At 30.3% G+C, this 13,002-nt stretch overlaps 2 protein-coding genes across 2 annotated transcripts in view; one reads left to right on the top strand and one right to left on the bottom strand.

Annotated features, from left to right (window-relative positions):
- The window catches only part of LOC141532608 (uncharacterized), an 84,468-nt gene that overhangs the window by 58,396 nt on the left and 13,070 nt on the right, over positions 1-13,002 (bottom strand). The gene's annotated exons all lie outside the window — the stretch shown is intronic.
- Smn (survival motor neuron) lies at positions 767-3,244 on the top strand. Its single transcript, XM_074251036.1, has 2 exons — positions 767-1,182; positions 2,708-3,244. The coding sequence occupies exons 1-2, from the start codon at positions 867-869 to the stop codon at positions 3,133-3,135; spliced, it is 744 nt and encodes a 247-aa protein (XP_074107137.1). The 5' UTR covers positions 767-866; the 3' UTR covers positions 3,136-3,244.

Raw genomic sequence — 13,002 nt, 5'->3', positions numbered from 1 at the left:
GGATCACCGGCGATTACGCGATTATTACTCTTACGTATCGGCGATACCGTTTCGTGACGATTATGCAATTCTACTTGGTTGCCCTTAGGCTACACGTACTCTCGAAATAACAGGCGTTGATAGTATGTATTAAATCTTAAATACCATATGTTTCATTTTAATTATTTTAATAAGTTTATTAATTTTTAAATATCATTTCTTTTCAATTCTATATTTTATAACGTTAAGTAATAATTGAAGTAATTGTACTAAAAATTATAACGATAATTTTATGGATTAAAAATTGTTAATTACTAATTTTTTTTTTTACTTTAACTTGTTAAATCATTTTTAATTAACCATAAATTTGAAATTACCATACAATATTGAATTTTTTTTTTATATTAAAAATTATTAATTATTGTTTTTTTCTCCTGATTTATTAACTGGTTTTTAATTAACGATAAATTTGATCTTATCGTAAAAAATGAGGAAATTTTTTTTGGATCAAAAAATATTAATTTATTAATTGATTTTTAACGAACAATAAATTTGTAATAGTCATATCATAAAAAATTATGACATTTTTTTCACGGTTTGTGTTTCAGACAGTAAGTAGCGTTGGATATAATACAATGTGTAAGAGTTGGGATTGCTAAAGAGAGACAGTTAGAGAGTGAAAAGTATCGAGCGCTTCGGAAGTTGCCGTGGGATGTCGCATTTTGTCCCTACCAAGAAACATACTCCAGAATTATTAAGTTCGAAAAAAAAACTGGTTTTGAAAATGTTGAAATTCAAGTGTTAAGTGTTGTGAAAAAAGTTTATGCGCGTCAAGTGTTTGTGAAAGTGTCAAACAATAAGTGTTGGTTTTTATTTAGACATAAATAATGTCTGAAAGTGATAAAGAATTGTTTGTGCGGTCTCAACACATTGAAGTTAATAAAGAAGATGTTTGGGACGACTCTGTGCTAATTAAGGCTTATGATCGCGCGGTTAGTTTGGCGAAAGAAGAAGTTGCTAAAGGATTGAGCAATGATACGAACACTTATCAGAAGAAAATTGCTAGTTCGTCGGAAGGAGGTTCGAATAAATGGACCGTTGGATCCCAATGTCGAGCGATTTATTCTGTTGACGGACAACTCTATGAGGCTACTATTTTGAAAATTTTTAAGGACGGGAAAACTTGCTTGGTTAAATTTTTAGGTATAAAATATTTGTTTAATTTGAATTTTTGATTGTAATAATTGATTGAGAAAACTAGTTAGAACTGATTTTGAGATTCAAAGGAGAAGCATTACAAAAAAATTAAATATTGTTTTTAAGGGGTCATATTTATTTATTGAAAAAATAATGAACTTAACAGTTGTAAGCCAATTACAAAGTTCCTTTACAATAATTGCACAAATAACATAGAATCTAGTACATTTTATACTACAATACATTTACCATAATAATTAAAATTGTTGGCCGGCAATATAGAAAATTAACTTTTAATAATTATCAAATTAATTTATAGAATTTACAATAATATCAACAAGCGTTCTTATATTCTTGATCTGAGTCAAGTCTATTTCATTATCATATTCATAAAATATATTTCCAGCATGCATCAGTCTGTACACCGGTGCAGACATTGCAAAATTGGTTTTAACACCCGGCAAGTAGAATAGAGAACAAGGTCTATTTGTAGGTATTCTAAATCTAATTTTCTCCATCAATCTTGCACAGTTTATTTGTCATATGAATGCAAAAGGCTGCAAGAATCGATTTTTCAATCATCTTGCATGATGAACCTTTTAATTGATGATCAAAAATTATTTATAAAAATCTAATCTGGTGAAAAATCGAAGAAATGATAAAGAAATCTATTTTTGAGAAAATGGCGGCTTAATTTTTCTTGAAAATTTTAGCCTTGAATTGTTTACGAGAATATAAAAATATTTGTCAGAATTATTATTTGCAGATTCATGAATTTCTTTTAAAAAGAATTTACACTTTTTTTTCTCTTATCCTTTATTGGTGAAACGGAAGTATCTCGGTTATACTTGTACAAAAAATGGAGTATTAAAACGCATTTTATGCATAAATAAATGAAAATATTTAAAAAAAAACGCTTCGCTCTTCGATAGATAATTTAATTTCGAAATTTTATCTTATACACGAGTAAAACACGTTTGAAAATTAACTATAAACCGCTCTTAAACAAATGAAAATTTTGTAAAAAACATTCTGATAGAAAACAGATAATTAAACAATGTATCGAGTATCAGAGAATTTTTCCTACAATTTTTCTTTGTTTAGGAAAAATTCACAAAATTATTCACTATAGGAATTTATCGAATCCTTGAAAAAAAAATTGTCTCCGGTTCCTTGTTTATAAAGATTAAAGCGCACATACAGTGCGCAATTTAAATAAGAAGTGTCTATTTACACGTAAAAAAATCCTGATAAATTTACGCACCGTGAATGTAAGGGCCTTTGCATTCACTCAGCATAGATTTAAGGTCCTTATATTCACGCGACGTGGATTAATCAAGACTTTTTTACGTATGGATAAACATGTCCATTTAAATGTTAGTTAATCCTTTAAAACATGAATAATTATAATATATTGATCGCTGTAAATAAATAGTAATTAATACTCAATCATAAAAAAATTCCCCCACTTTTAACTCGTGATTAATTAATGGATATAAATTTCATAACCGCGAGATCTTTATTCTTCTAGGCTATGGCAATACCGAAAAAGTTGAACTTTCTTCTCTCTACGAATCTGAAGGCGTCTCCGTGTATGAATCTGGAGGCATGGAAGCTCAGAAAAATTATGATCAAATGTCTACTTCAGACTCTGCGTCTTGCTCGAACATGAGGTACTCAGAACCTAATTACGAGCAGGGAAAAAATCAGTTCAAGGAAGAAAGGATGACATTCGAAACAGCCGACCATTATCAGCAGCCAAATTTTCCGAGTTCGAGTATGTCTTTCGAGGGGATACCACCTCCGCCGCCGATTCCTTCGCAACTGATGGATCAACTTCCTAAAAATGAGACGGATGCGCTTTCTAGCATGCTCATGTCTTGGTACATCAGCGGTTTCCATACTGGGTACTATCATGGCATCAAGCAAGCACAAAAGTCAAAGAAAAATGACGAATGAATAAAATAAAACTTCATCAATTTTTAAAAAAATTTTTAATTTTTGTACGCAAATACTTTGTAAAAGTAAATTTTATGTCGAAATGAAAATTGATTCTTGTCACCTTCAATTAATTGTTTTATTTATTGAGACTTCTTAGAAAAAATCATAATTAAGAGTGGTTTTATTATAATTTATAAGGAAAATTTTATTTGTAAGTCGTTTAATATTTCTAAGACACAAATAGCTTATGAAGTATAAAAGTATCTTGCGAATAATATGAATAATTATATATTATTAACTTTCTTGTATTCATAAGGCAAATTTTTTATGAGTTTTTAGATGAAAACAAAAAAAAATAAATAAAATAAAGTAAAGTAATTATTTAGTTTCATAGTTCACAACACTTTAAGCAGCCATAAAAATAATGTTTAGTATTTTATTAACAATCATATATTCTTTTCTTAAAGATTATTAAAAATACACTGATAAAAAAATGATAACTCAGAAGAAAAAATCTTGACCCAAAAATACCATTTCGAAGAAAATAAATTTCTTGAATCAAGAAAAAAAATTCTTGAATCAAAAAATTATCCTTGATTTAGGTAAATTTTTCTAAATAGTATACTAGGTTCAATTTTTTTTTTTTAATTATGTTGAATTTTTTATCAGTGTAGAAAAAAGAAAAAATTTTCAATTTTTTGATAAAAATTTTAATTTTTCAAATAAAAATGAGCTAACATAAAAAATTTTTAGAAATTCATTTTTACAAGCTTTTATAATTATTGAAAATTATTCGTTAATCTGTATGAAATAGAACAATTTGAGAAGAAAATAGGATTTTAATTTTTCGATTTTTCATGCTGAAAAATCTAGGAGACTAAATTTAACAAAATGATCGAAAATTCGTTGTTAATTTTTATGTACGTAAGATTAATATCTTAATCTTTTAATTTTTTAATTTTTTTTATTTACAAAATCAATAAATTGTCGAAATATCAATCAACATAACTTAAAAAAAATAATATGCAATTTTTTATTACAGAAATTTAATAGTAAAAATGACGCCGCTATTAAAAGTTGATAAAAAAATTTTTAAAATCGCGTATTGTCACTTAAACTACAAACAAAATAAACCTATCGGTAAACAGAGACATAAAATTAATATTTCCTCCAGAAATTATTAATTAAGGAATAAAGTTTTCAATTTAAAGACTTTTTGATTGACTCTAATTACACCGGCACACAAAAAAAAAAAAGTTGTCTGTACTTGGGACGCGCCACATATATTCCCATGTAATTTGACCCGCTGAACCCGAATTTGAGGTCCGTTTGGCCCCTACACCCTAGGATTTTGAGAAAACTGTAAAAAACCGAAAAAAAACGGGAAAATTGGGGGTTTTGGTGATTGAAAAATTTTTTTAGATTCTAACTATGCATGATTTTCATGTATTTCGATCTGCTTTATACTTATCTGAAGTGTACTCAGACCAGCAGCCATTAAAAGTCTAAGTAAATCCCGAAAAACCCATGAAAATTGCGAAAAAAACCAAAAAATTCCCAATATTGTGATAAAAAAAAATGTATTGAGCTAAATATATGATGATTTTCATGTAGGTTTATCGACGACATATAAATCTCCAACTTTTATAACTCAGACGTCTCGAAAACATCAAACAAATGTGCAAAAAACCCCGAAAATTGGAAAAAAATCAAATGTAATATAATAAAAATCGAGTTATTATTCAAAATAAATAAAAAAAATCATATCATTCGATCTGTGGTGCATAAAAAAAAAGTATTTCGTCCTAAGACTTAAAAAAAATTAATTTTTTCGGAAAATATCATCAAAACCCTTTGGATTTGAATTTTAATTCGTTCTCCGCTTATATCTCACCCTTTTATCTTCAAACGTCCTGCATAAAGGGTTTCTCTTTCGTTTCCTCTCTTCTTCGGGTAAATCTCTCTTCAGAGTCCAACAATGATCTACCATCATATTGACATCCACTCATGTTTTGATGGAATGTTTCTTCTCTTTCTTCACTGAAATTACCAAGATTTTCAGGAAAGTGTGAAAGATGAGATTGTAAATAGTGCAATTTTGTATTCACATTCCCTAAAAAATTTCGAGATACTTCCTTAAAACTTCCCCAAGCTGCTCTCTCAATCTTGTGCATCTCATACTCAAGATTAGCATCCTGGAATTGAGTCCGAATTTGGGGTACATAAAAAATTCCTTCTTTCAATTTATTGTCACTTATAGCTGGAAATTTTTCGTCCAAGTACTTAACACAGTTGCCATTTTTATCGAGAGCTTTGACAAAATGCTTCATAAGGTCAAGCTTGATATAAAGTGGTGGCAGCAAGTACTTGTAAGGATTAATGAGAGATTCTCGCATAACGTTGTGAGAACCATGATTCAAATTCTTTCTTGTTGGCCGTTCTTTTCTACTGTAGGGAATTTTCCAATCGTGACTATCCTACAAACATACAAGAAGGGATATATTGTGAACCAGATTGTTGGCTTAACTAGTGTAGCAATTTTCAGATCACCACAAACTTTTCAATGATTTTTGGTCAAATGAGCTACTGGAGTCGGTGCTTTGAGACTTCGCTTAGACAAAGCAATGAAAAACTTTCACTCCTCGTCCTGAAAGTGTTCGGCTTTAACTCATCAATCAAACTTCTTACATCTGAACAGTCCACTAATGAATTTTCGCCGTTTTAAAAATGTTATCAGATTTTTTTCCCTATCACGATAAAAATAAGCTGTTGTATTTTTAGTTAATAAATTTTTTTTTCTTTAAGCTGATGTTTCAGGGTTTTCACTTCTAGGAACTTTTTGGGCTCAGAATCGATTTCTTGCTTAAATGCTTGTGCCTGTAACCAGGGCACCTCCACGTGGTGACGGCGGGCAACAGGACCGTCTGGCATAGTCCCTGGGTTAACGGCTTGAATGCCGTCATGGCAGGCACAAGTAATAAGTGTTTTACGATGCAGGGACCCTTGTATTAGATAAAATAAACTATTCAGAACATCAATGGAAGGTTTGTGGTGATCTGAAAATTGCAACAATATTGCTAGGCCAACAATCAGGGTTCACAAAGTACCCCTGCTTCTTATGTTTGTGGGATAGCCGAGACCGAAAGAATCATTACATTCAAAAAGAATGGCCAACAAGAACAAATTTGAATCCTGGTTCTCACAATGTTACGTGACAATCTCTAATTGATCCTTCCAAGTACTTGCTGCCCCCACTTCATATCAAGCTTGGCCTTATGAAGCAATTTGTCAAAGCTCTGGATAAAGATGGAAACTGTTTTAAGTACTTGGGCGAAAAAAATTTCCAGCTATAAGTGACGCTAAATTAAAAGAAGGAATTTTTGATGGACCCCAAATTCGGACTCTATTCCAGGATGCTAATCTTGAATATGAGATGAACGAGATTGAGAGAGCAGCTTGGGGAAGTTTTAAGGAAGTATCACAGCAATTTTTAGGGAATACGAAAAGTGATAACTACGCAACTTTAGTTGACGAGTTGTTATACAACTATAATACTTTAGGTTGCTTAATGAATACAAAATTGCACTATTTACATTCTCATCTTTCACACTTTCCTGAAAATCTTGGTGATTTTAGTGAAGAGCAAGGTGAGAGATTCCATCAAGACATTAGTGTGATGGAAAAACGATATCAAGGAACGTGGGATGTAAATATGATGGCAGATCATTGTTGGACTCTGAAGAGAGATTTACCCGAAGAAGAGAGGAAACGAAAGAGAAACCCTTTATGCAGGACGTTTGAAGATAAAAGGGTGAGATATAAGCGGAGAACGAATTAAAATTCAAATCCAAAGGGTTTTGATGATATTTTCCGAAAAAATTAATTTTTTTAAGTCTTAGGACGAAATACTTTTTTTTATGCACCACAGATCGAATGATATGATTTTTTTATTTATTTTGAATAATAACTCGATTTTTATTATATTACATTTGATTTTTTTCCAATTTTCGGGGTTTTTGCACATTTGTTTGATGTTTTCGAGACGTCTGAGTTATAAAAGTTGGAGATTTATATGTCGTCGATAAACCTACATGAAAATCATCATATATTTAGCTCAATACATTTTTTTATCACAATATTGGGAATTTTTTTTTTTTTTTCGCAATTTTCATGGGTTTTTCGGGATTTACTTAGACTTTTAATGGCTGCTGGTCTGAGTACACTTCAGATAAGTATAAAGCAGATCGAAATACATGAAAATCATGCATAGTTAGAATCTAAAAAAATTTTTCAATCACCAAAACCCCCAATTTTCCCGTTTTTTTTCGGTTTTTTACAGTTTTCTCAAAATCCTAGGGTGTAGGGGCCAAACGGACCTCAAATTCGGGTTCAGCGGGTCAAATTACATGGGAATATATGTGGCGCGTCCCAAGTACAGACAACTTTTTTTTTTTTGTGTGCCGGTGTTATTCTTTTAAGGTAAAAAATCTCATTTTTTCAGTCTAAATATCAAGGCTTAAAATTACTAAAAAGCAGGACAAAGATCCTCTCCTGACACATGTTAAAGATAAACGTCGTCTAAATCTAGTCCAGTGTAACTTTAAATGCAGCTCTCGGCTTTCATTCTCGAATAAGAAATGAAATATTCAAAAATACCAGTACTTCAGACATTCTAAGTCTCAGCTCGATTCTTGAGTGTCACATGCGCCAGATAAGAGGGGAAAGTAAGGAGGGATTACAAATGTTTACGTGAATCTCTCTACATGGCTCTGCTCAGCAAGTACCAAGACAGAAGACAATTTATCGTTAATATTACCTCGATATTTTCATTTTACATTCCGCAAAATAAAACAGCCACAATTATCCCTTGTCACGCTAGGTACAATAACCTTTTAAAATTCCTATGTCCTATTATATATATCATAATCATAAAGAATAAATGAAAAGTGACACGATGAGGAAATGACAAACCGCTAGTCTGTATTACATACGTTTTTTTTTTTTTTTTGCGGTCAACACTTATAAAATAATACACACAAATGCCTTACATAACCCATCCGCCTTTTCCATACATTTTAAAATTATCTCGCAAAATTAATAACACTATTTAAATTCTGCCCACTTGAGATTAAACAAACACCGTTTCCATTCCCCAAAATGTTATACCAGCGCTAATATTTATTAAGAAATCACTCATCACTCCAACCCGCAATTTGTTCAGCCAAATTTGAATAATGACACTCAAATTTCGACGAGCTGTTAAATTCATGATCTAAATCTGTCATTAAATTGCGCAACGACACCCTTCAAAATTAAATGCCACTCCTTTTTTATTAAATATTTTATTCAGCGTGTTTTCATTAAAAGAACCCGGCAATTTGCCCCAATTATTGTCCAATGATATCATTATACAGCATCGGACCATTCAACAATGGACAAAAGATTTATTACCAAAGTATGTCGCGCATAAATAAATTTAATTATTTAATAAACAAGTTCGCTGTAAAAAATTTGCCGAGTCGAAGATTTTTAATTGGTTCAATTCAAATGGAGTGAAATTCACTCCGAGAAAGATTTTATTTATATAAAAATAGAAAAATTATTGTAATTATTTAAAAATTACAAAATTCGAATTGGAAGATTTTGAAAATCATTATAACATTTTTTCTTAGTTTAATAAAACGAATACATTTTTAAAAATTAGAGAAAATTTCAATTTTTTACAACTATCATTAAAACATCATTTAATAAATTTTCTCTATACTGATTAATTTGTTACAAATTCCTGAAAGTTGTCAAATCAGTTTATTTTAATATTAAAATAATTAATTTTATCTAATTAAATGTAACAATGTTAATGATTTATTTTTTTTTACTTTTTATGTTAGGACTTATCAACAAGACTTGAAAACAAAAAATCTTTATGAAAATTAGGTTCGACGTTCAAAATCAAATTTTTTTTGAAAAATTAAGTTAATATTTACAAATTTAAACTTCGGATAAATAGTTTAGATCATTTGTTCGTAATTTGGCTTATAAAATTTGTTTCAGCCAAATAAAAATTTATTGTAGTGTAAAAACTCTTGACTTTTCTCAAGTCAAGAGAATTTATTCAAGAGTCAATAATTTTTCCATTCTTTGCATTGACGTTTAGTTTTAGCACTCATAAAAACGCTTCCTCTAAACACAATTACAAGATTCATTTGACGCCTAGGGCCATTGCATGTAACTCACATCTTATAATATAACTTATAATATCGACAATAAAAGTAAACAGCCGGAAGTTATCACTCTTGAATGACTAGTCGGAGATAAATAAATCTTTGTATTTTTTTTGTGCTGATAGTGTACATTTAAGTTTTTAAATAAAATGTTCCATGTTTTCTATAAAATTTTTAATCTATATTCAATGTCGTACTGCACTTTTTTCTTTACTTGTAGCGCTTGTTCCGGCAATTTCACGTTCCCGTCAACGACTTAAGCCTCGTAATTAACTCTCATGCTTGTAATTTTAATTTGTCCACCTTTTAACGTTAAATGTAACATGCAATTATTTTTTATTATGCCAGACTATTTTAACATTTCAAGTGATTTGTTGATTTATATTTCATATTTTCGCAGGTTTGGATTCTCAAATCTAAGGTTTTGTAATTTCTTAAATCCGAACAAAAACAGTTCCACTGTAAAAAATTACGCCAAGTACACGTTCACAACTCTTGATTTACAAAAATGCCAAGGAGAAATTATCATTTTATAAAAAGATGTAAAATCAAAAAAAAAACAGACCAAGTAGCCGTTATGATCTTTCATAATTGAAAAAATTTTGTGATAAATTTAACGAATAAAAACAATTTTTTAGACGTACTTGGCGTGCGTCATTGAGTACCCAAAATTTTTTCAGATGAATCGTGATAACGTGATAATACCCCTCAGGTAACTCATTGATGTCAAATATCAGTAGTTCAATAATCACCTTATCTCCTGTTCTTTCCCTCTTCACAGCATTACTGCATGTCTGATAGAAGTTTGATTAAACATCGTTTTTAATGTACAACTTTTAATAACTTTCCAATGAATGAACTGATTTTCAAGTGGCTGGCAGCATTCAACGCCGTTTTTTAAGCCCCGTAAAGAATTTTTAAGTTCGCATTGATCGAACGTTAAAATTTAGGAGTACTTCCGAACAAAACACTTTTTTCGGTTTTCTTTCGTTCACGATATCTTTTGAACGAATTAACCGATTTTGACTGGTCAAGCGGTAATTGACGTGATTTTTCAAGATCAAGAGCTGATTAGTTTTTGGAGATAATCGACTGAGCAGTTTAAAAGTTATTCCAAAAAAGCAACTTGAAAACAAAAATTTTTCTCAAATTTTTTCACGGTTTTTTTGAGATATCTTGAAATCCATCTATCGGAATCGGTCAAAATTGTATTCAAAATCCAAGTTCGTTCATGTTTTTTCAAATGGGCCAACCACGATGAAATCGGTAAAGTCGTTCATAAGTTATGGGAGGTTTACACACACACACACACACACACACACACACACACACACACGCGCGCGCGCGCACACACATAGTGACACCGTCGTGGGGATACTCATGTAAGTTTTCTGTGACCTTCAAAAAATTTTCAATTTTCTTAGCGAGAAGTTAAAAATATACTGGTGGCAAGAAAAATGATTACTGAATTAATTATAAAAATTGCTTAGTAAATTAATGATCAAATTTCGTGATAAAATCCTGTTTTTTTTTAATTTATAGTAGAAATAAATCTTACTTTAAAATAGGGCTCCGGTGTTTCTTGAACATTTATTAATGCTATATTTTCTAATGAAGTCAATTTAATTAATGAAGCCATATATAATAGCTAAATTTGTCATTAAAGACAAATTTTTGGGAACTGGGGGAAATAAAGGATAAAGGGGAAGGGGAGGACCTTTACACAGTAGGAATTTTCGGTAACAGTTCATTCAATTAATAAACTGATTCATTTTTTCTCGATCTGAATGAAATATTCGGAAGCTATTTACTTGTACAAATATCAATCTTATCCGTGAAATAATGAAAACAAGCATGAATTTCAATTGTTATCGATTCATATGGTTGCATCAAAATGATCATCAGTAGGGTTAATGACTTGGTGAGGAAGGGCTGAAAGAATTGTCCGTAAAATCGCTTTTCATATCAGTTCTCTGGCTCAGTTATCAGAAATGAAAAAATTTTGGGTACTCAATGACGCACGCCAAGTACGTCTAAAAATTGTTTTTATTCGTTAAATTTATCACAAAATTTTTTCAATTATGAAAGATCATAACGGCTACTTGGTCTGTTTTTTTATTTTACATCTTTTTGTAAAATGATAATTTCTCCTTGGCATTTTTGTAAATCAAGAGTTGTGAACGTGTACTTGGCGTAATTTTTTACAGTGGAACTGTTTTTGTTCGGATTTTACATCTTTTTGTGAAAATTTCTTCTTTTGACGTGATGAGCACTCGATTTTCGAAACACGAGGTAAAACCAATGACTTCACGATTTTTGAAAATCTTCGATTTTCTTAACGGATAGTTAAAAAAATCATCAAAGTAAATTTAAGATTTTTTTTAGAAATTATATTTACATTGAAATTTTTTCTTAATTACAATTTCCGCCATTTAGAAATACAGAAATTACATATTTCATAAAAAACGTTGCATTTGTTCTTTCGTTTTTTACATTCTCACAGAGTATTCAAAATTTGTCCCTTGTAGAGACTGAAAACAATGGATTTATCAACCATATACATAGGCAGGCTTAGTAGAGGGTTCTATTCATAATTTACTAACAAATAGTTGTTACATACATAATATCTCGCATTTTTTGTTACAATCACATCTTTTACGCTCTTATTCTCGTTGTACTTCACTGTAAAGAGAGAATGATAATAATTACATCAAAGGAAAAAAACAGAAGTCGAGAAAAAAATTACTTACTGATCATCATATTATTCACCATGTAATAAGTCACCGTACAATATTTTGCAAGCTTTTCGTGCTTGGTATATATAACCTATACTATCAATAATAACAATAAAAAAAATCATGAAAATCAAACGTTAAATAGAATAAAATTACAATTTTAAATAGACTAGATTTGAATTAACCGCCTATTTTATCAAACTTTCAATGGGAATGGAACAACTCTGATACTATACAGTAGTATACTATTCTCACAAAATGTAATGTACCAACTTAAAAATAAAAAATCTGGAGCAGAGTAACTATCCGGAGAGGATCTCAGGCGTTAAATGGAAACGGACTAACTCTAATACTCGGTGGTATACTATACGCAGAAAATTGAAAAGTACCAACTTCGAAATAAAAAATTCGACCGAAATTAGTAAAATCTTTCGTAGTATCGAAAAACGGGGGAGCGAAAATTTTATAAATTAAGATAACGCTAAAAAATGAAAAAAATTATATAATTCTTGTTGTTTTATAAAAAGAACTAATAATTAAACTATTTAAAGCGCGTGACAAGTGTTGACATGTATATAGTAATAAAATAAATCAAGTTGAAAATAAAGTGAGGTTATGTTGACATCTGACTCGAGAATAAAGGCACTGTAGCCTCGCGTCTACACGTCCACACACATTTCATGTGTGTTGTTGAACGTGTACTTGGCTTGAGGCACGACAGTGCCTCCGGATTTTTCATTTTCCTCTGAGAGAAAAAATTTCATTTCTTTGTTGCAAAAATAAAAAATTTTCTCACAGTAACTTTTTTGTTTAAAAACGATTTAGAAAAAAACAATTTTAAATAAATAACTTGCGAATTTTTTTCACAACAAATTAATTTCTTATCAAAACATTGCTAATTTTTTTTAAAGAAATTTTTTCTCTCAGTG

This window comes from Cotesia typhae, unplaced genomic scaffold (assembly GCF_013202065.1).
Source record: "Cotesia typhae breed Kobodo isofemale line unplaced genomic scaffold, CoteBio_Ctyphae contig_65, whole genome shotgun sequence".
Taxonomy (NCBI): Eukaryota; Metazoa; Arthropoda; class Insecta; order Hymenoptera; family Braconidae; genus Cotesia; species Cotesia typhae.
The sequence above is the reverse complement of the archived record's forward strand: the minus strand, read 5'-3'. Positions and strand labels throughout refer to the sequence as shown.

What these genes read in the sequence shown, in the direction of transcription:
- Smn (XM_074251036.1), top strand. Translation starts at nt 867, where the DNA reads ATGTCTGAAAGTGATAAAGAATTGTTTGTGCGGTCTCAACACATTGAA. An exon ending in TTGCTTGGTTAAATTTTTAG is followed by an intron (nt 1,183 to 2,707) that starts GTATAAAATATT and finishes TTATTCTTCTAG; the next exon opens with GCTATGGCAATACCGAAAAA.